Source organism: Balaenoptera musculus, chromosome 2 (assembly GCF_009873245.2).
Source record: "Balaenoptera musculus isolate JJ_BM4_2016_0621 chromosome 2, mBalMus1.pri.v3, whole genome shotgun sequence".
Classification (NCBI taxonomy): Eukaryota; Metazoa; Chordata; class Mammalia; order Artiodactyla; family Balaenopteridae; genus Balaenoptera; species Balaenoptera musculus.
Genome location: NC_045786.1, coordinates 133,285,682 through 133,309,962, shown reverse-complemented (window position 1 = coordinate 133,309,962; position 24,281 = coordinate 133,285,682). Strand labels below are relative to the sequence as shown.

Below are 24,281 nucleotides of genomic sequence, written 5' to 3'. Positions count from 1 at the left end.
TGCTGAAAAGAATTTTTTAAATTCTAACTCATTTAGATTTAATAAATGTCACCTAGTTTATTTAAATGGGCACAAAATACACTACTAAGCAGTCTGGATTAAAAATGAGTCCAGAAAATAGATACATATTCACAATAAGGCATTTAACTAAACACCTAAAAAAAAAAAAAGAAAAAGACCGGTCAATTTTGTGCTGTATTTGGCCTAAAAGAAATCAAACAAAACACTGACAAAACTGAAGAGTCCCTAAGTAAGTCTAAGTAAAATCAACAGGAATGAGCTCATCTCCAGCTGCTGAATTTCCACCCTTTGATTTTTGAAGAAGGCCACAGAACTCTTAAACTTACTCCTCATTGACGCTACCTCATCTCTATTAAAAGCGTCATTTTTCTCTCATTCTCAAAATTTTGCAGTTAACTTCTCTATCCTCCATTTACCTTCTCATGCTCAACTGAGTCATCAGGTTTTGTCAATTATTTCATCACAATTGCAGGACTAGTGTCATCGAATTACGGAGGCAGGGGGAACCCAGTAGCCCATCTTTCCTAATTTTCACATGAAGAAACTGAGGTCCATAGAGGTAACGGGATTTACTTGATCACGTCACAGAGCTAGTAAGTAGCTGAGTTAGGACCAGTTCCCAGAGATCGTCCCGTGACACCAAGCTTTCTCTCTCAGAACAGCACTTCTCCCTTCAGACTTCTGCTCTAGTACAAAACCATCATCGCTTGTCAACTATTTCATTCTTCCCGTTTCTAGTTGCTTAAAAACTTTCCACACACATTTTCCCACCATTCAAAAATCTAAAATCATTCCTTATAGACAACTGCATAGGCTACTTTCCTGTTTGGCCTTCCACACACTCCATCCTCTGGCCCTGCCCTATACATACTGCACTTTTCCTCCCAAAACCACCTCTCTCCTGAGTCACACTGCTCTCACTGACTACGCCATGCCACTCCCACAGCTGACTCCATGCTTTTTCTCACTCTGTTCTCTCAACCTTCTTCACCCAAATTCCTCTATCCTTCTCCTCAAGATACAACAAAAGCCTTACCTTTTTCAATAAGCCTGTACTTATAACACTTCCTCTTGATCTCTCCATTAATTACTTTTGCATTTATTTCCTATACCACACAACTGAGGCTTGATAGTCAGCCATCCTATGGTTTAAATGTCTGTACAGAACAGTTTAACAATGTATTGAATGTTTCCTCTCACAGCTCTAATCATGCATTCCTCCATATATCTACCTATTCTCTCCCCAACCAAGCTCTAAGCAACCTGGGGTGGGGGGCCGGGGACTTCTTTTATACCAAACAGCAACTAAGAAAGAGCACATAGTAGATGCTCAATATATATTTAGCTGACTGAGTGATGTACTAAGAAAATGTAATTCAGATAATCCGTATCTTTTAGAATTTCTGTATGAAGTCTGAATGTGACTTACCCTTTAAGATCTTTCATTCTACATTAATACATTAAATTGACCAACAAGAAAAATAACATTATAAGGCTAGACATCAACTTCTTCATAGGCTTTAAAATTTTATTTTTTCCAATTATCAAATTAATAAATGCTTAATGTAGCAAATGAGCTTCTAAGTGTAAAGAACTAGAAAAAATGCACATAACTCTCCCATTCAGAAGAAACTGTTTCCTTCTAGTCTTTTTCTAGAACTTTCTTCTTTATTCCTAAATCCTCTGAATCTGGCATCTATCCCAATGCTACACTGAAACTGCTCTTACCAAGGCCATTAATACCTCCTCTTCCTCAATTCAATGGACACTTTTCAGTCCTTATCTTTTTTTACCTCTGAGCAGCTATCAAACTTAGAACCTCATTTCCCTTGGTTTTGCTAAGACCATACTCTCTTACACCTCTGGATAAACTTTCTGAGTAGCACTTAGAAGCCACATTGCTTTCTTTGCACATCTCTTAAAGGTTTGGTTTTCTCAAAGCCCTACCCTATGCCATCTCTTTTCACTCTCACACTCCCACCGAGTCACTTCAATCACTTCCAGAGCTTAGACTACTATCTACATACAGATGACTTCTACATATGGATTTCTAGCTTAGACCCGTTTTGTGAATTTGACCTTTATATTCAATTTCCTATCAGACATTTTTCACCTGGATGTCTCATAGGTACCTCAAACCCCTGCTTACGTCTAAAATGAAATTTATTCCCCCAAGGCTTCCCTTTCTCAGTGAATACTACTACTGACTATGCATTTATACAAGCCAAAAATCTGGGATCCATCCTTAGCTCCTTCCTCACTCTCACATCTAAGCAGCAATTCTATCTCCAGATCATCTTCCAAACCTGTGTACTCCTCTCCAGCCCAGCATGATTCCCACCCTCACATTCCACCACTCCCCAATGTACTCAGGACCAATCTAATTCATCTCTTTAAAAGATTCCTGAAAAATTCATAGTCAACTGGTTTCCTGGACTCCAGTCCAGTCCTCTTCCAATCCATTTTTTCATAACTACCTGAGTAAGCCTTTTAAGAAAAATATATCATACTTTAAAACTTTTAAATGATTTGCCGTTTCTCTGTAAGTCCAAACTTCTTTAAAGTAGTTTATAACCTCACCCCTTGCTTACCTCTCCAGCCACATGTAAGGACATTCTACCCTTGTTCTAGACACTCTGGACAGACTCTTCATTCCTCAAAGGCTCCAGCTGATTACCTTTTATCACAGCTTTACAGCATATTATAGTAGCAAATAGGACAGATTTTCCATCATTCCATTTCTGTTTCTCCAAAATTAGCTATTCTCAACTGTGTGCATTCTACATGTATGTATTCTTAACAGTATGTGTATATATTCTCAACTTGTGTGTCCTTCCAAGTAAATTTTAGAATCACTTTGCCAAATTCCATCCACCATTCTCCAAAAAAAAAAAAAAAAATTCAAGTGACACTGACTACAGCAAAATCTCTCTTAACCCAGTATGAGAGTCATTTTATACTTCTGACTCAATTATTATTCTCTACGTTGCAATGAACTTCTGTTCACTAGGAGGCCCTTCCTAGTTTTTCTGTTTTTTGTTTTTTTAAAAAAATGCTGTTCATCCACCCTGAAATGGTGAGAGATCTACTGTGAACAGATAAGAGGAGTAGTGTTCACAGTTACCTCTCACGGTCCACTTGTATATAAACAACTTCTCCCTCTCAGATCTGAGAGTTCTGACTTGAAGGCAAGTTGATAAAGTCTCTATTATGGTTGCAAGCAGCCACTTCTACCTGGGGTCAGCTGGATGGAAATGGTAATCACTTTCTCTCCAAATGAGTCAGATGTAGTCTGCAATTTTTAGTTCAAGTATAGAATTTGGGAGACTGCACTACTTCCTCATGCCCTTACTTTTGCCTTTTCTTATATATTTACAAATCCCAGAATACAATTTACCATCCAAATTCTCCTCCTAACCACCATATCACATATTGGGAACTGGAGGCTGATCAAATGTAAAAAGGAAAAGCACCATTAAGCAAAACAACCAGTTGTGAAACTCTGGCTGGCTCAGATCACACCCTTGTAGTTTGGAGGTAATATTTATTTCGTTAGTGTTTCCCAGAGTATAATATGTATACCATGGATAACTACAGGTGAAAAAAGAATAAACTTTATTTTAATAGTTATATACTTATTTTCATTGTATTATTAGAAATACTGACTTTCCACTTATAGAAGTAATCTAAAATTTCCTTTTTGAATAAAATGAGAGTTCAAAAGTAAGTAAAAATTTTTCCTATTTTCTAAAGGGCATCCCAGGCTGCTCTGGTTCAGGAGTAGAATACATTTAGCCTAAGAATATGTATCTCATTCCACCACCACTAATGACAAAAAAAAAAAAATTCCTCCAGTGATATATTCTTTCATGTTTAGTATGGTGCTGTTGTCAGGGTTGGTTCTGTATTTCACTGGCATTAAAGATAAAGTTGGGAGGAAGCATTTGAATAGAGTAGTAGCCACATTCCCCTTCACTCCATCCAGATGCTAAGCTTGTCCCTTTCTCAAATCTTAACCAGAAAAAGTCTAAATGTCCTTTGATAGTAAGTAGTAAGTATTACATATCTGGAACTACTTGATTACTGCTATAAGCAGTAGAGTGAGGTGACTAAGAGAGGACTCTAAAGACAGACTACCTGGGTTTGAATCCCAGCCCAGTGAATACTTGCTAAATGACTTTGGGAAAATCAATCCCTCTCTACCTCAGTTTCCTTATCTATAAAATGGGGATTCTGTAAAATTGGGATAGTAATCGAATCTATTTCATTGGATTTTGAGAGAATTAAATGAGTTAATGCACATAAAATGCTTAGAACAATACCTCTTCAATAATAATAATAATAATAATAATAATTGTTAACAGCCACTGAATATTTTACACATGCCCAGCACCATGAAAAATTCTTTATACATATTATCACAGATACATATTTCACACATTGAAAAACAAAACTTTTTCCTAGGTGCAAAGTATAAATAAAGCTCATTTTAGAGAACCATATAGAAACACAAGAAATGGCCCACCTATTTTCTGTAAATGAAACTTACTTTTGTTTTAAAACTGCTCTTAGAGCATCTTTCTGTCCCATAGTGTACTGAGAAATAAAGATGTCATTTGCTGCAAAATCAAAACACAAAAATATACTTTAGATTCCTGAAAATTTATTAAATTTTGATAAGCTACTCAAAGAAAAACTTTTTTAACTAAAAAAAATGTTTGGGGATTCAGCAATATGACTTCTCAATTTAAAAAGGTAAGGAACAAATTAAATGACTGAGTAATAATAGTTATAACCCTAGACTGTAGGAAAAAAATTGCGTAAAAACACCTGGGGCCAAATTAGAGACATTTGTTCAAACTCTAACAATAAAACTGCTTAGATGAAAATAAAACCAACTACTTTTAAAATGTCATTAAATAAATTTTTTCAATGCATATTTTAATCTATTATCTTACGAAAGACTATACAAAACTTGAATTCAGCACGTATAAACAGGTATCAAATACCAAACCTATGCAATATGTTGGCAATAATAAAAGTATCCTTACCATTACAAACCATTTTCTGGACTTTAGAGATTCCATTAGTAGCTTAATTTGGAAGGAAAAACTAATTAAAAATGAAAATAATAAGAAAAAACTATAAGGCTGTTTAATGAATATCTAAAAAAAAAATCAATGAATGTCTAAAAATCTAAAATTCTATCCTTACCAAGGAAATTCTTACATGTTACAACATAAATTAACCATGAAGACATGCTAAGTGAAATAAGTCAGTCACCAAAGGACAAAAACTGTATGATTCCATATATATGAGGTATAGTAGAATTTATAGAGACAGAAAGTAGAATGGTGGGAGGGGGAATAGAGTTAGTATTTGATGAGTACAGAGTTTCAGTTGGGGAAGATGAAAAGTTCTGGAGATGGACGGTGGTGATGGCTGCACAATATGAATATACCTAGCATTAGGTATATTCATATTTAACTGTACAGTAAGAACTGTACACTTAAAAATGGTGAAAATGGTAAATTTTATGTTATGTATGTTTTACCAAAAAAAATCAAATCTATCCTTTTACCTTTTTGTCTGTTGTTCTCTTCTGTTTTATCCAAAGGCAACACTTGCCCTGCAACATCTTTAGAAAAATCCTTTAAGATATGAAAGGAAGAAATGAAAGGCTAAATAAACTTTATAATGTATTATTTATCAATTACCATTTACTAGCCATGTGACTACTGTGCCCTGGGAGGAGAGGACTGTGTGTCTTACATGCTTAATTCCCAGCACCACCATAATGCTTAGGTACCTTGAAGCTACTCAAAGATTTGTTGAATGAGTAACGAGCTGTCATCAAGTGAACGAATGGGTAAGTGAACAAGCAAGCAACTGTGACCTTGAAATTCAGATTCAAATCCTGATTTGGTACTCAGCAGAGCAACTTATGTAACATCTCAGTGGCTATAGTTAAATGTGAAAATGTGATTCACTGTGAGTCAAATGAAGTTTGTAAGGATGGTCAACGCATGGCACAATATCACAAATTAATCACAGTATTCTTTGTCACTAAGCTATAATGTGGTCTCAGAAGACTTCACTATATAAGTGACACCTACTGGCAAATAGCTTTCTGCTCACATGTGTAACCCTAGACTTCGCTTCTAAGATTCTATTCAGTGCTAAGACACCATGACTTTTTAAGTACTAGGGTCAGTCAACATTGCTTCATCTTCCTTACACACACATGTTTTTCCCTGCTAAATCATTAAAGGGAAAAGAGAAAATCATAAAAGAAAACTGATCCAAGCTATCTGCTGATAACAGGTGTTAACTTCCTAAAAATAGCCCATGAGGCTAACAATACAGTAGAATGTATCTGGGAAATTAATGTAAAGAACTCCCACAAATCAGTTAGAAAAAGCACAGCACATAAATATGTAATTCACAAAAGAGTAAATACAGGTGGCAATATAATGAAAAAAATTTCCCCTCCACTAATAATAAAAGAAATAGAAAATAAAACAATAAGATGCCTTTTTCACCTATCAAAATGGCAGGGGTTTTTTTGGTTTAATTTTAATGCTTTGTATAAATAAAGACGGGGGAAATAATTCCACTAATTCTTACTCATGACCTTGCTGGTGAATATATACTGATACAGTTTTTCTGGAGGCAGTTTAGAAACATTGCAAAAAAATGTGCATAATCTTTTATCTAATAATTTTACACCTAGAAATTAATACAAGGAAATGAGCTAGGATATATACCAGAATGTTCATCACCTGGTTGTATATATTATAAAAAACTGGGGGAAAAAAACCTTAATGTCAAGTGACAGGAATATGAACAAATAAACTTTGGTACATACATACACTGAAATTCTGTGAACCCATTAAAAGTTCCTAGGAAAAAAATCAGTGGCATGCAACGATAACCTTAATACTATTAAATTATAAAACAGTATGGTCTCACTTCATAAAATATATATACACATAGAAAAAAAAACTCAAAATGTTAACAGTTGTTGATTTTAGTTGTGGAATTTCTTTTTTTCCTTCTTCTCTTTGTATTTTCTATAGTGATTTTTTTTTAAGTTTTTGTTTTCTTTCTGAACATGTGTAAGGATTTGTCCCAAGTAGGAAAAGGTATATCTCATCTTCAGGTAGTAGGGAGAAACAGGTATGAATAGGAACAAATCCAAATAAGCTTAAAAATGTGAGCATATCAGACACAAACTACTTTAATTTTCTCATTAAAATAGCTGGGTCAAGTCAATACACACTATAATCTTAGTACTCATTTATGAAATAAAAACATAATGCAAAAAGATTGCAGTTTATGTTCATGGTAAAATGATAAAGAACTAGGGTTGCTTTGCAGGTATATTTTATATTAGGCAAATCTACACAAAACAAGCTGTGAGCCCGTATTAAATCTAATAGAATCCTGCCTGATGATCTTCCAAAGATCACCCTTTTATCTTCAATTATACAATAATAGCATATCCATATATCTGGGAAATTATTTAAATAATGGAATTCAAATACCATTAATCATTAAATAAAGCCTGCTCAAAAAAGAAACAAAAAACACCAACCCAAAACTAGGCATTTATTCAGGGACGAAGTACAGCACATTTTTATTGTGAGTTTTTGACAAAGTTCATAAGTAAACAGCTTCGATATCATTCTTAGTTTACTAGTTAAATTGACAATATATAGGTCAACATTATGATAAGTGGTCGAAGTCTAATTAAATTGCATGATCAAACATTATACTTATAATAAAATATTTTCAGCATTATAAATAATAAATGTTATGATGAGAATTTCATGTTATTATTTCTTAAAGACCTCTCAAAAAAAGAAGTACACAAAAGGCTTCAGAATAGTTTGAATGATATATAATTCACACCTCACTTTTTCTTAAATTATGTTGTTACAGCTGCTTTACCTTTACCTTACAGTTTGTAAAAACATTTCTTTGGTATATGAAATTTAAATAAAAACAAGGTCTGTTGCTAATCAAACAAAACTTTAAAAAGCATTATTTGCCAATACTTAAAATTTTAACATGAGCATAATTAAGAATTCTTTTGCTTACACTTTCTGACACAGTGGGATTTTCTAATGGAGGCTGCTGATAATTTCTGGCAGAAGTTAAGTCTGATGAACCTAACAAAATAAAGGAATCAATTTTAGTGATTTTTAAATCAGAACGTTACCTTTTGAAACTGTACAAACATAATTCAAGAACTATAAACTCCATATTAATGCAATTAATTAAATTGGAAGCCACTCTTCATGCAAAAATCGTAAAATGTACTTAAATATATCCTGATGAAGGTTTCTACATCTGGCATTTTGGAAAATAAGGGCTCAGAACTGACAATCAAATGAGATAAGTATAAAATGTTATAAAATATATCATTACACTATTGGATTTGGACAAACTATGGGTACAATCATTTGCCAGGAATAAAACATGCGCATGATATAAAAGCCTGATTTAACAGCAGGCCTATGTTATGCTGTACCCCTCAAAAGCAGCACTATAAAAGCTGCTTTATTTATTCTTTTGTTTTTTGCACTTATATTCATTAATTTGATTACCAGTGAAGTGGGTAAAGCATATGCTATCTTCACTTTCAGGGAGCTCCAGACAAGTGAATTGGGACATGGAAGCCATCAAAAGGCAGAAATTGTGCTTTTCTACTATCCAAACAGAAGGTAAAAAGCCAGCACTACTGGTGAAAAGTAAGCACATCACACTAGTTGAGTGTGTCCATCACAGATGTGGACAAGAATAGTGTGCCAAAAACACGCAAAGAAAAAACAAAATACGAAATGTTTTATTCATTCTATCTATTCAATATTATTCGATGTAGACTGTCGGTGCCTGGCCATTTTCCCAGGAAAAGGGGTCACTTTTCAAACGCCTGTACAAACTAGACATATATTTAGGAATTTAAACATTAAAAGTCCTCTAAATTTTGAAGCACAAAAAACGAAATGAAAATAAAGACTAAAGATTTACAGAAGTGAAAACTGGTTGAAACTATTTGGAATCACATACCACATAACGTTCCATTCAAGCTCTTCCCAGTTCTAACAGGAAGACGTTTATTTGCAGACAACGCTGGAGGAACACGGGACAACTCATATTTCAGCAAAGCCAAATTATCTCCCTGATTTGGAGAAACTACCTCACGAAGTCTCCTCGCTGGTATTTTAACCTTTTTTTTCTTTTCCGGGTTAAACTCAGAGCCTTTCATATCACTGGTAACAAAACTAGTCCCACAATTATGAACAGAATTTTCTTCTGGGTCCATAAAACTTCAGAACAAAATTTTCACCGCTTTGAGGATTTCGGGGGGGCAGGGGTAGGGGAGAAGAAATAAAGTGGGAGTATGATAAAGAAAACGTGAATTTCAAGTGATTTTGAAACATGCAGTCATCAACTTTTAAATAAAACGTCTCAACAGACTATGCACAAAGCCAGAAATTTCAATTTGGTATTTAATCCAGGATTAGAGACGACTAGAACATATTTACCCATTAATCCCACTCAGTCTATTTATGCACCATGCCAATGAATCTGAAAGTGAGGATGGCAAGAGAATGGCCGCATAAGCAATAATAACAATAACACAGAGCACTCCCCAACCGGAGAGATGGCAGTGCAAAACTAACCAGATGTGGAGGCGGAGTTAAAATTTGAGAAGAGGGAGTCAAGCAGGTAAAACCGAAATGCTATTTTTTTCAAAATCACCCACATAAGAAGCTTAATAGCTTTCTTCAGCCAAAGAGTCTTACACACCCCTCCAGAAGCAACCATCAGACACCTAAGTTCACCCCTCTGCGTCTTCCGAACCTCGGCAGCAGAGGCGTCACAGGTCTAACCTGACAACAGCTTCAGTTGCCCGCGGGTCAACACCTACTTCCTTTTAAACCCGCCCTTCAGACACAACACGCACGCGCGCCATGAAATCGTCCCAAATATCCAACCAAAAAGCTAAACGCTCTCCGGTGCTCTTCCATCCCTCTCCGGGTGGAAACAAACTCCCAACATAAAAGGCTTAAAACGGGTGTGAATTTTTTGTTTTATTAAAGGCAGTACATTGCCCCACAAGACTTAAAACATTGAATAACACTCGGGAGTTTCATCCAAGACCTGAAGAGCTCCCGACGTAGATGATAATACCAATCTTGTTTATTAGGGACTGTTTACAGGGTAGCTCCTGGAGACCGTTAGGGACGCGAGATTAAGTAAATTAGTTTTACAAAAAGTTTCAACAGATTCGTGTTGATATTGAAGAGAAAGTCAGAAATAGCTTTGTCTAAGCAGACAATCAAAACAATCAATTCTCAGGGGATTTTAAAATTCATTTATGAAATCAGCTTTTTCCTCTAGAGTTTCCGGCATTATAACGAATCGGCGAAGTAGGGTATAAGAGCTATTTGACATCGCCATTCCCACGTGTTCTCTTTCATCCAGCGGCTGCGGCGCCGGCCCTGACCCAGATCCTCCGCCCCCAGACTCGACTGGTAGCGCAGCCCCGCAACCTCCTACTGGTGTCGGATGCGAGAGTCTATCCTTAAGTATGGTCTCTTTTCTCTGTCCACAGAATCCCGGGTTTCCAGGCGGGGGGCTGCAAGCTACGCTCAGAAAGAGTGGCAGGGTCTCTGAAGGAGGCCGCCGCGGGTACCTGGGGCTGTGGGGGGCTGCGGAACCGGGCAACGCGTCCCCAGAGCGGGTTTGGGACCTGCCTCGGAACAGTGTCATCACTGTGGCGAGGGTCGAATTCGAGGCCCAGAGCCACCTTCAACCCAGGTTTGGGGAGTCGGGGGCTTGTTTTGGGACAGTGAGTTAGACTGTAAGGCATCCACCCCGTGACCTTGAGCTGAACCCTCCTTTAACTGAAAAATTCTCTCTAGACAGAAGACCAGGGCCAACACACCTTATCTGATTTGCTAATTTTCGAGGATGCATTACTTAAACGTTTCCCTTTACGCATTACTAAAAGATTAATCAAAGCAAAAAATGTAATCTGATGTAAACGTTAAATAACAAATTTTTATTTATTTTTACATCTCAGCTGTCTACTTTGATAGAAGAAATCCTAGGATTAAAAGAGACCTTAAGGGCTCAGCTGTAGAGAACCTTTTAAATCTTGATGAGTTTCTGTATGTCAGTTACATTTCCTTCATTACCAGGCTTTTAGGTAGTATCTGTTCACAATTTGTTTTATAATTTATGTAAATTAAAAGATATAATGACAGAGCTGTAAGAGACTTGAGATGATTTATCTCCCTTATTTTCTAGGTGAAACTTATATGTAAAAGAAAAAGTGACCTCTCCCCTCTACTCTAAGGTGTGCTCATAGGCGTAGAAACTCATTAAAAATGTGACTTGTTTTGGATCTTACAACCCTTTAATCAGAGCTGGGATTAAAACCCAAGTAGTCTTGCCCCCATCTAGTCCAGTACTCATAGGCTCATCCTTTAAGGACTTGAAGCCATCCTTTAAACCCAAAAGGAGTATGCAGTGATCTTTCAAAAGAATGTTTTGCTCTGATTAATAATAAGTTAGGGTTGCCAGTTAATCAGGCACAATTTCCTAAAGCTGCTGCAAATGATCTAAAGTAAAGGGACATGTGGTAGAGTCCTATTTTATGTCAATCTAGCAAGTTAGTTCAGATCAGTTTAGACATCTGACCTATCAAATAAAGAACAGATAGCCCGGGAACAAAAAACATGGCTCACAAGATTGTTCTTTCATTTCTTTTTTGTTGTTAACACTTTTACTTATTTGCTTTCTCTTTCCCACTCTCATATCTCTATATATACATATAGAGAGAGATATACAGGTTTTTTTTGCTGAACCACTTACAAGTTGCAGACATCATGACCTTTAACCCTTATTTCTTCAGCATGTATCTCCTTAAGAACATACTATTACATAGCCACAATATGACTATCACACCTAAGATAACATATTCAGATTTCTCCAATTATCCCAAAAAGTCTTTTAAAACTCAAAAATGGTTTTGAGTTCCAAAGTTCACAACTGTTTAGTTATAATTCTTTAGTCTCATATTCTAGAACAGCCCTTTCTACCCCTTTCCTTTATGACTTTAATTTTTAGAAAAGACCAGTCTAGTCATCTTACACATAGTCCCAAATTGTGGCTGTTCCTAATTATTTCCTCATAATCAATCACATCAAACATTTTTGGCAAGAATAGCACATAGGTGGTACCACACCGGTTAAGGTGGTGACTGGCAGATCTTCCCAATGTAAAGGGACAGTTTTCTTTTTGTGATAAGTAACCTGTGGAGATGCTTTGATACAATGCATATATCCTGTTCCCCAACCTATCACCCAGTAGTTTTATCATCCATTCATGATCCTTGCCTGAATCACAAGAGTACCAATTACCAGTACCAGCCATGCTGAGGCCAGGATCAATTATAGTGATAGTGGTCAAGGACATCAGAAGAATCACTTACTGTAAACTAAGTTTGAACAGAATTAGAAATTTGGCTCCAGACCTGGTAAAAATCTGCATATGATTCTAAAGACTAAATGGAGGGTATCTCCCCACCACATCCTGATTAGTTTTTTTTTTTTTTTTAATACTCAGAAATTTCTGGGAATTGTTTGTCCTTGTGTGTTCACCTGAACATCCAAATTACCTGGCAAAATAGGATATTAAGTATTTTTTAATACATAATAACACATATGCTAAATAACTGTAACCTCAGAACAGATTGAGGAAACTGATTTCACTTATTGAAAAGGAAAAGGCTTTTCAAAAAATGACTTAGCCAGCAGAAGTTTAGATTTCATCGAACAGACTTAGAGCTTGAAGAGGCCTCAGCAGTCATATTGTAATCCCCTCATTTTTCAGGTGAGAAATCAGGCCTCACTGGAGACATTCAAGCAAGGGTTGGACAACTACTTTTCCAGAACAGAAAGGAAACTCATGCATCAGAAAAGGTTTGAGCTTGATGACTAACAATTCTCTTAAGTTCCCTGGTTTTATGATATATTTTGTTTGACACAAAAATTACTTAGCATTGCTGTAATCATTCCTAAGGCCCAAGCCAGAGATGCTAGAACTCTCTATCCCTTCCCTCCCTCTTCAGGTTTCAGGGATATAACCAGAAGGTATCCCCTGATTGGATATTTGCCTCTACAGTAACAAACATTTGCTTGTAATACTGGTAATTAGGACCAAATAAAAGGGCAGCCACATTGCTTCTGCCGCTTCTCACTATCAGGTGGTTTGTATGGCTGTTGGACTTTGTCAGTCAACGTAACTAATGATTAAATAACTGCAAGACAGAATGCTGGAAGACTCAGAAGACACAAACTAGCAAGTAAATTTGAAAATCATCTACTCACTCAACCGTCTCCAGTATTTTCTAGGAACAACTGCCTTCACTTAGGTATACCATAATCTTGATATTGGTGACTACAGAGAAGAGCTTTGGAGATATAGGCAGACTTAAGAAAATTGCTGACTGTTAGCTTTTTTTTTTTTTTAATAAATTTATTTATTTATTTTTGGCTGCACTGGGTCTTCTTTGCTGTGTGCAAAGAAGTGGCTTCTCTTGTAGCGGAGCACGGGCTCTAGGCGCATGGGCTTCAGTAGTTGTGGCTTGCAGGCTCAGCTGCTCCACAGCATGTGGGATCTTCCCGGACCAGGGCTCAAACCCGTGTCCCCTGCACTGGCAGGCAGATTCCTAACCACTGCACCACCAGGGAAGTCCCCTGACTGTTAGCTCTTGAGTTCAGCTGTGGGTCTGTAAAGATATTTGAAAAAATAAAATATATAATTGAATGATTCTAGAGAAAGGGAAAGCATAATGTTAACACAGTGGTCTTTGAGTAGTAGAAATATTTTTTATTTTCCAAATTCTCAAGAAATAGGTTATATTATTCTTCTAATATGATATACTTTATTTAAAGGAGGAGATATACTGTTAAGGACTGTATTAAAAGACAATATCAAGAAAATTCATACAAACAACATTTGGGGGTGCTCCTCATCTATATCTCTTCAAAGACTTCCCAATAACAATCATCAATTGTCACTATGAGTTGTATACCAAGAGGGAAGTGACGTAAAGTCAGCAGTGTTACACAACATTTAAAGATTTCATACTTTCTGCCTCTCTGACCTCTGCTTGAAAAAGTCATATTATATATGAATTTTAACCTGAAGAAATACTAGGATAGGAACAGGAAAAAGAAGCTGATTTTGGCATTATAATTAGCGAACATGAACAGGTCTTTGGATAACCTTTTGTGCTTTCAGCTAGAGGCCTGCTGGTAAACCAGGTTCCTTTAATTCTTGTTTTATTGCTCTTGTATTTTTTTTTTTTTTAAGTTCCCACAAAACAAAGTCTTCATTTAACACCTAACCACAAAAGTTATCTTACCAGTTCTTGGATCTTTTCAGGCTGTTTTCTGAGTAGGAAGCCAAAAGAACTCTAGTTCTGAACATTTGCTAACATTTACCACAATGCACACTGTACCTTGTTCTTTGGCAGGGATTAGAAAGCTGGGCAACCTCAAACTTTTTGAGATTATTGTAGATTCACATGCAGTTGTAAGAAAAAATAGAGTTCCCTTGTGTCATTTACCCAGCTTTCCACAATGGTAACATCTTACAAAACTGTAGTACAATATCACAACCAGGATATTGATGTTGATACAGTCAAGGTACAGGACATTTCCATTTCAAAAGTCTCATGTTGCCTTTTTATAGTAACACCTACTTTCCTCCTCCCCCACCCCCTCCTCGACCCCTGGCAACCACTAATAAGTTCCCCATTTCTGTAACTTTGTCATTACAAGAATGTTATATAAATGGAATCATATAGTATATAACCTTGTGGGATTGGCTTTTCGCTCAACATAATCCTCTAGAGTTTCATCCAGGCTGTTGGCGTGTGTCAGTACCTCATTCCTTTTTATTGCTGAGTAGTATTCTCTGGTATGAGTGTACCGGTTTGTTTAATCATTCACCTGTTGAAGAACATCTGGATTGCTTCCAGTTTTTGACTGTTATGAATAAAGTGTATATAAACATTCATGTACAGGTTTTTGTGTGAACATAAGTTTTCATTTTTCTGTGAAAAATGCCCAGGAACGCAATTGCTGCATGATATGATAGTTGTACATTTACATTTTTAACATAGTGCCAAACTGTTTACCACAGTCGCTATATGATTTCACATTACCACTAGGGAATATCTGAGTGATCCAGTTTTTCCTCATTTTCACCAGCATTTGGTGTTGTCACTATATTTTTTAATTCAACCATTCTGATAGGTGTGTAATGCTATATATATCGTGGTTTTGTTTCCCTAATGGCTAACGATGTTGAACATCTTTTCATGTGCCTATTCGTCATCTATATCTTTTTGGTGAGGTGTCTTTTGCCCATTTTCTAATTGGATTATTTGTGTTTTTACTATAGAGTTTGCAGACTTCTTTATATTGTCTAGTTATTAGTTCTTTATCAGATACGTAGTTTGCTTTTGATGTGAAGTCTAAGAATTCTTTGCCCTAAAGCCCAAAGATTTTCTATTTTTCTAAAAGTTTTAATGGTTTTATGTTCTATATTTGAGTCCCAGATCCATTTGGAGATAATTTTTGTATAAAGTGAAAGACTTACTTTGAGGTTAAATTTTTTGCCTATGGATGTACAGTTGTACCAGCACCATTTGTTGAAAAGGCTATCTTCACTTAACTGCGTTTGCATCTTTACCAAAAATCAGTTGGGCATATTTGTGTGACTATTTCTGGGTTCTCTATCCTGTTTCATGGATCTGTGTGTCGGCTTTTCCACCAAAATCACACAATATTGATTATTGTAGCTGTGTAATAAGTCTTGAAATCAGGTAGACTGATTCCTCCCACTTTTTTATTCTTTTTTTGAATTTGTTTAAGTCCATTTGCTTTCCATATAAATTTAAAAATAATTGTCTATATTTATAATAAATGTTACTGGGATCTTGATAGGAATTGCATTAAGCCTGTATATCAATTTTGGGAAAATTTACATCATTACTATGCTGAGTTTTACAATCCATGAACACAATGTGTCTTTCCATTTATTTAAGTCTTTGATTTCTTTCATCAGCATTTTGTAGTTTTCAGCATACAAGTCCTGTACATGCCTTGTTAGATTTACCCATAAATCTTTTCTTTTTGAGTGATTATAAATGGTATTGTATTTTTAATTTCAGTAACACTGAAAATTAGTTTTTACAATTGATTTTTGCATGTTTATCTTGTATCCTGTGATCTTGCTGACTTGCTGAACTATCTTGTTCTAGGGTTTCTTTGTAGATTCTTTGGGATTTTCTATGTTCACAATCATGTCATCTGCAAAGAGGGACAGTTTTATTTTCTTCCTTTACAATTTATATGTCTTATTTCTTTTTCTTGAGTTACTGCACTGGGTAGAACTTCCAGCAGCATATTCAGTAAGAGTAGTAAGGGCAGACATCGGCTCTGCTCACTGTCTTAGGGGAAAGTATTCAGTCTTTCACCATTAACTATGTAGTACAGGGTGTAGGATTTTTTTGTAGGTGCACATTACCAAGTTGAAGAAGTTCCCCTCTCTTCCTAATTTTCAGTTTTTAACATGAATGGGTACTGACTTTGTCAAATGCTTTTTCTGCATCAATTGATATGATCATGACTTATTTTTTCATCTGTTAATATGGTGGATCACATTTATTGATTTTTAAATATTGAATTAGCCTTGCATCTCTAGAATAAACCCTACTTATTAGAGGTGTGTAATTCTTTTTATATATTACTGAATTATATTTGTTAAGGATTTTTATGTCTATTTTATGAAGATATTTTTCTGTAGTTTTCTTGTATGTATCTTTGTCTGGTTTTGATATCAGGATAATAGTAAATTCATGAGTAAGTTGTTAGATTTATGTATATAGAGTTGTTCATAGTTCTGTTATCCTTTTTTCTGATATCTGCAGGGTCTATGGTACTATACCTTGTTTTATTCCTGATAATGATAATATGTGACTTTTTTTCTTTGTTAGTCTTGCTAGAGGTTTGTCTGTTATAGTCTTTGCAAAGAACCAGCTCTTTATTTCACTGATTTTTGTCTGTTGCTTTTCTGTTTTCATTTTTGTTGATTTCTGTTATTATTTCCTTCCTTCTACATGCTTTGTGGGTTTATTTTGCTCTTTTTCTAGGTTCTTGAGGTAAAAAGAAAAAAAAATAGATTGTTGATTTGAGGCATTTCCTCTTTAATGTATGCATTTAGTACTATAAAATTTTCCTCTTGGCACTTGATTTAGCTGTGTCACACAAATTTTAATATGCTGTATTTTCAGTTTCATTCAGTCCAGTGACTTTTTAAAAAAGTTCCTTGAGACTTCCTCTTTGATTCATGGATTATTTAGAAGTGTTATTTATTTTCCAGATGTTCAGAGATTTTCCTGTTATCTGTTACTGGTTTCTAGTTTGATTCCATTGTGGTCTAAGAACAGACTCTGTATGATTTCAATTATTTTAAATTTATTGAGGCTACTTTGTGGCCCCAGATATGGTTTATCTTGGTATGTGTTCCATGGGCACTTAATAAAAAATGTGTATTCTGTGGTATTAGGTGAAATGTTCTATAAATGTAGATTGTATCCTGTTGGTTAATGATGTTGAGTTTTTCTGTATCCTCGTGGATTTTCTGTTGAGTTGTTCTGTCAATTGTTGGGAGAGGGATGTTTAAGTCTGCAACTATACTTGTCTTTTTCTCCTTTAAGTTCTCTCTACATATTTTGCAGCTCTGTTCTTGGGGCATACACATTTAGGAGTGCTATGTCTTCTTGGTGGATTGACCCTTAATGTCCTTTTGTGTCTCTGGTAAATTCCTTTGCTGTGAAGTCTACTTAATCTGATATTAATATATCCACTATTTTCTTTGTATTAATGCTTGCATGATAAATCATTTTCCATCCTTTTGTATTCACTCTGTCTGTATCACTGTATTTGAAGTTAGTTTCTTATAGACAACATATACTTGGTCATTTCTTTAATGCACTCTGCCAATCTGTCTTTTAATTGATTCTTTAGACTACTTATATTTAATGTAATTGCTTATTAAGGCTTAAATGTGCTATTTTACTTTTTATTTTCTGTTTGTTCTGGTTTTGTTTCTCTCTTTTCTTGCCTTCCTGTGGATTATTTGAATATTTTTTGTAATTTATTTTGATTAATCTGTAATGTTTTTGAGTATATCTCCTTATGTTCTTTTTTAGTGGTTGCTCTAGGTATTACATGACATATACGAAGCTTATCACAGTCTAATGGTGTCAGCATATTACCAGTTTCAGTGAAATGAGAAAGCCTTACCTCCCTTTACCTTCCCCATTTAAAATATACATTTAGAACCATGTTAGACAGTTTTATAATTTTTGCTTCACCTGTCAAATATAATTTAGGAAACTCAAGAAGAAAAGGGAAGGGTACTGTACCTATTCCTATTTTTATTACTATGTTGTTCCTCCTTGATGTTCCAAGTCTCCTTTTTTCATTTTCTTTCCGCTCAGAACTTTAATCCTTTTCAGGCAGGTCTGCTGGCACCAAATTCTTAGTTTTCCTTCATTTGAGAATATCTTAATTTCACTTTCATTCCTGAAGGATATTTTTGCTAGATACAGGTTTCTGGGTTGACTGATGAGAAATCTGCTATCATCCTAATTGTTTTTCCCCTATAGAAGATGTCACTTTTCTCTTGCAGCTTTCAAAATTTTTTGTCTTTAGTTTTTAAATGTTTGACTATGATGTATCTTGATGTGGATTTCTTTGTGTTTACGCTTTTTGGAATGCAATTCAGTTCTTGAATCTGTAAGCTTCTCTTCTTTTGCCACATTTGGGAAGTTTTCAGCCATTATTTTAGTACTTTAACAGCCCTGCCCTCTTTCTCTTCTTCCAGGACTCTAATAAAACAAATGTCAGTTCTTTTGTTATAGTCACACAGATTCCTGGTACTCTGTTCATTTTTTTTATTCTATTTTTCTGTTATTCATATTGGATAATTCTATTTTCTATCTTCCTCCTTCCTTCACAGATTCCTTTTTCTGTCCCCTCCGATCTGCTGTTGATTCTGTCTGTTGAGCTTCTTTTGGTTTTTTCTATTTTTCACTTCTTAAAATTTCCATTTGGTTCTTGATATCTTATATTTCTTTGCTGAGTTTTATATTTTTTTAATTTGTTTCAAACATTCTTAATTATTCATTGAAGCATTTTTTATAATAGCTATTTTAAAATCTTTGTCAGATAATTCTAACATCTCTCATCTCAGTGTTTGACATCTTTTTTTTTTTTAAGATCTTAGTTCTTGGAATGAGTTTTTTTTGTTTCTGTTTTTTTGTAACCTGGACATTTTGCATCTTGTGTTATGAGACTCTAGATCTTGTTTAAACCTTCTCCTCTAGCTGACTGCTTTTGACACTGCTTCATGGGGGGGGGCACCTTATTACTGCCTGGTGAGGGTAGAAGTCCAAGTTCCTCACTCTGTCACTAGAGAAGGTGGGTGGGGTGTGGGTGTGTGTGGGTGTGTGTGTCAGGGGGTGGGGGTGATGTTCCTCACTTCTGCTGGGTGAGCGTAGGAGTTATGGCTCTCTACTAGGCCTTCATTGGTGTCTCCCTGGCTGAGGACTGGAGTGCCTCATTACTACTCCCCATGTGGCCTCCACTGACACCATAGGAGGGCATGTGGCCTGACTACCATGGGGCAGTATGTAGGTCCTGAATCTCAACTAGGCCTCCTTTGATACCACCTGAGAGGGGAGGGAGAAGGATACTTCATCACTGACAACGGAGGTGGAAGTCTAGGCTCCCCATGCAGTTTCCACTGACACTTGGGGGAGGGGTCCTTATTAATGCCCAGCAAGAATTGAAGTCCCTGCTCCCTAATCACCCTTCTCTGACACTACTCTGGTGTGGGAGTTGGAGTGTCTCGTTACAACCTAGTGAGGGTGGAAGTCTTATCTGGCTTATGCTGATGTGGGTGGGGATGAGAACCAAAGTTTTTTCTGTGTTGGCCTGGAGTACAGCAGTTATTGTTTAAAAGATTTCTGTTTTATAGGCTTCCCCTTTCCTAGCCTTTTGGCTAGAGAAGGCAGACTTTTGGCTGGGGGTAGGGAGGGGCTTTTTGACTACCCCAACTGGCATTTGCAGATTGCCAGCTTTTTCAGCTCCAAGTGTGTGATATATGAGACCCCAGACAAGGGAGAGAATTTACTACTGTGATGTTTCTCAGGTCCCAAGGGCCCTAACTAATATACTTTCTCCTCTCTACTTTTTAGTCTTATGTTTGTTTTATGTGTAATGTCCAGGGGTTTTAGTTGTACTTAGTGAGAAGAATAGGGAAAAGCACATCTACCCCATCTTCCCAGAAGCACAAATCCTAAACCTCACTGTATGATATACTTACAGGATTCTCTGCTTCTTGGCTGGTTAGTGATAAAATTTTATAGCAGCTATAAAGATGCATCTTACCTCAGAAGCATGGCTGGTTTCATAACTAGCACAGTACTTGGTACATTAAATAAATGTTTACTGAATGAATATCTACCCACATCTATCTAGCAAAATAGTAACTGCTGAGATCTCAAACTGTAAATAAGTTTGAAGTTGATATTAGAAAATAATGGAATAATTAGGTTTGTATTTCTATGCAGTTCTGTAGTTGGAGGGTGTGGAATCAGTGTTTCATGACTTAAGTGAGCAAAGAGTAACTATAATGGAAGTATCTTACCTGGGACTTATCAATGATGATAGTCACAGCAATACCTGAAAAATTGTGACCTTCAGTTAATTCCTGGTATTTTTCAGGTAGTTTATGTGGTTAAAATATATATATTATTTATAAAGCTGTGAAGTAAAATAGGAATAAAGAGCATTCTTGGTAACTTTTTAGGTGTTTATGGAACACTAGTTGCCTGAATGTTGGGCTAATCTGAAACCTCTACTGCATTGTTCGTAGCAGATACCGAAGAATTTTAATAGAAAAGATAGTTTATAACTGTTACTACTAAACCAGAGATTCTCTGAAGTATAGACAGTCAGAATTTTGGAATGAGACTAGGATAGCAAATAGAAAAGAACTGGTGCTTTCCCTTGCATGTGGAAAAAATAACTTTTTTAAAATGGCAGTAATACTCGTGAACATACAGGATAAGGACAAAAGAGGAGGGAAGAATAAATGCAAAAGAGGTAAAGTTTTATACATGGTTGGGAATGCTGGAGTGGAATTACCATTGATTGTATTTGTTAATCAAAATGAAAATTTTCTTTCACGATAGTAGCATACGCTCTGCCCTAAGCTTGAATTTCCTACTTAATCTCCATGCGAGCTTCATGAAAATTTCGTGCTTTTCATAGCCACTTTAAATAATAATTGATGAACTAGTAAGAATGATACACACATCCAGTTTATGAGATTTCATCTGTTTTAGAACTAGCCAGGATAGAATAAGTAAATAACGTGATACATTCTTACATCAGAATTAACTGATCCTGGGTCCTCCATTTAGGATATGTGAAAATCCCAGTAATTCAGAAACACTCTTTGACTTCCTTATCTTCACTTCTCTGTTGCCCCCAAGTTAGATCAAAAGTGTCATATGTTCAGAAGTTTCTGGTAAGTCTCTGTGATTACCCTTTTTGAACTGTAGAATGTACAACTCCTGTAACGTCCTCTTAGAGTCTTTTAGAACTCTCTTTCATGAGTGTTGTTGATTAATAAGTGGATGGTGTTTGTTAATTAATAGAACCTTTGCATTTACATAGAGATAGTAAAAGGATCTTTAGTAGCACAGATCTAAGTTGTATTAGGAACCAGGGGGATAGTTAACTTAAGTACTTATAGGAAGACACCAGAGAGCTCTTTCCCATAAAACCCTACTACGCATGGGACTTTAATACGTAGCTTTGCAAGGTAACAGAGCAAACTGTCTTAAAACTGGAGATTTAGATAGGGCCTTTGGTTCTCATAGCTAGCATTAAGAAAAGCGAGTTCTAAACTGTAAGGTTCTTATTAATGACTTGGGAGATTGGGGGTGGGGCATATAATTACATAATCAGAAATTTATAAAATATAAACAATAATTTCAGGTAGACTTGTTTCAGTGCTATTTCAAAATCTATACTTGTTTTGATTACCTTCAACTAGCCTAAAGACATTTGTATACAGACTGACAAACTTTTTACTTTTAAATCAGGTGACTAATAAACGTACCAAAAGAATATGGCTGCACAAATACCAGAATCTGATCAGATAAAACAGGTAAGGTATTATAATTAAGGAAAAAGGATTTTGCAAAAAATTAAGGCACTACTGGATATAACCATGTCAGTCAGTGATCTCACAAAATAACTATTTATATTTCATTTCCACAGATGGATGTTAAATGATATGAAGCATATTCATTTTTCAGATAATTTGAAAGATAATCCAGGAAATAATAAATATTCAACTAGAAAATCTGACTATATTTTGTAAATCATATTATACCCATTTAAGGTAGCAAAAGAACCTTTGATTTCAAGTATTACAGGGTATTTTGCCTAAATACATCAGTATTTAAAACATCTTTGTTTTAAAAACCAAATATTAAAGAACCTTCTGATTTGTTTGTAGTTTAAGGAATTTCTTGGAACCTACAATAAACTTACAGAAACCTGCTTTTTGGACTGTGTTAAAGACTTCACAACAAGAGAAGTAAAACCTGAAGAGGTATGAAAAGTGTTGCCCACTAAAAATTCTCTAAGCTCATCATGAACAATATAAATGGGATCCCCCTAAGCATTTTGCTTGTTCCTAGTTATTACAGGAATTTAGGCTACCTTTTATACGTTCCATTGCTCATAGGAACTTGAAGCAGCCAAAGACCCGTGGCATTGAGTTTAACGATGCCAAATTTAATATCACAGCCACACTGAACTACGGCAGACTTTTTCAGAGAAGATGCCTGGGACTTGCTGAATACATTGTTCCAAAGCAAAGATTCTTAATAATTAGCTTTCATTCAAGATGGCCAGGCTAGAGAAACTTGACATGGCTTTCCTATCTGACCTTGAGAACTCAGGTTAATTTTGGAAAAAGTAGAGCTTGAATTTGGTGGCTCATATTGCCTAATCCTATTAGAAGTCTTAACTTTTAATATCCTCTTCAAAACATTTATATATTGGCTAAAAGAGACATAAAATTCCTCCAGTGGAATATGTTGATAAATATTCATGCCAAGAACTTAACATATAACCAGCAATCAATAAGTGTTTGTTAAATAAATGACAAAGTTTGAGAGATGCTAAGTACAACAGTCTTATTAAAAAGTAAAAAGTTGAAAATTAAGAATGTTGAGAATGGAGTTTCTCATTAAAAAAGAACAAACCTGATACTGGGCCTACATTTTAACAATCAGAATAAGAGACGGGAATGTGGGATTTCAGTTAATATTGAAACATACCTGCAGAAAATCTAGTCCAGAAGGCAGGGACTTACTTACCATTGTTTTTAGTACCTCCAAACTGGTAAGCATTCAGTATATATTAATTTTTGTAAATGGATGAAAGTATTAACAATTGAAAGCTATGATCACTTGCTACTCATTAATACCATTTAATTCTCAGATATATTCAAAGAAAAGAAAAGTACCCACTGGTTATTCTTTTAGAATAGATGCAATTTCTTTTAATTAATATTTTTGTGTTGCCTCTTGGATCTTTTTATTTCTAGACCACCTGTTCAGAGCATTGCTTACAGAAATATTTAAAAATGACTCAACGAATATCTATGAGATTTCAGGAATATCATATTCAGCAGAATGAAGCCCTGGCTGCCAAAGCAGGACTCCTTGGCCAACCACGATAGAGAAGTCCTAATGCATGGACTTTTGATGAAAGATTGCCAACACCTGTTGCACTGGAAATGAGGATTCACCTGACAGAATCCCATGAAAGCAGTAGCCACCATGTTAAACAATCTGTCATGACTGTTTGGCAAACGGAAATCACTGGGAAAACAAAATTGCTATTTACCAGAATAATCATCAAAATGGGTCTTACTGTTCAATGAAAATAATAAGATGCAACACTTGTTGAGGCCTTAAGATTCCGCAGCTTGGTCACTTGATTAGAGAAATAAACCATGGTTTCTTCAATTATGACTGTTAATTTTAAAGCAAAATATGTGTTCAATCATGT

General features: G+C 35.6%; 2 protein-coding genes across 8 annotated transcripts in view; one reads left to right on the top strand and one right to left on the bottom strand.

Annotated features, from left to right (window-relative positions):
* Window positions 1-9,968, bottom strand: part of KIAA0586 (KIAA0586 ortholog) — a 105,822-nt gene extending 95,854 nt beyond the window's left edge. For 2 of the 7 annotated variants that reach the window (XM_036842465.1, XM_036842468.1), the window contains exons 1-4: window positions 9,097-9,932; window positions 8,125-8,195; window positions 5,603-5,672; window positions 4,571-4,640 (exon numbers count right to left, since the gene is read on the bottom strand). In XM_036842465.1, coding sequence (XP_036698360.1) covers window positions 4,571-4,640; window positions 5,603-5,672; window positions 8,125-8,195; window positions 9,097-9,352 — 467 coding nt within the window. In that variant the 5' untranslated portion in view covers window positions 9,353-9,932. Of the gene's footprint in view, window positions 1-4,570; window positions 4,641-5,602; window positions 5,673-8,124; window positions 8,196-9,096 lie in introns of all 7 variants that reach the window. The other 5 variants (XM_036842467.1, XM_036842471.1, XM_036842466.1 and 2 more) reach the window with 5 other exon arrangements.
* Window positions 9,969-10,434: 466 nt separating this feature from the next.
* Window positions 10,435-24,238, top strand: TIMM9 (translocase of inner mitochondrial membrane 9). The gene is made up of 5 exons (XM_036842463.1): window positions 10,435-10,622; window positions 12,934-13,022; window positions 22,298-22,362; window positions 22,717-22,812; window positions 23,815-24,238. The coding sequence occupies exons 3-5, from the start codon at window positions 22,324-22,326 to the stop codon at window positions 23,947-23,949; spliced, it is 270 nt and encodes an 89-aa protein (XP_036698358.1). The 5' UTR covers window positions 10,435-10,622; window positions 12,934-13,022; window positions 22,298-22,323; the 3' UTR covers window positions 23,950-24,238.
* The last annotated feature ends 43 nt before the right edge of the window (window positions 24,239-24,281 follow it).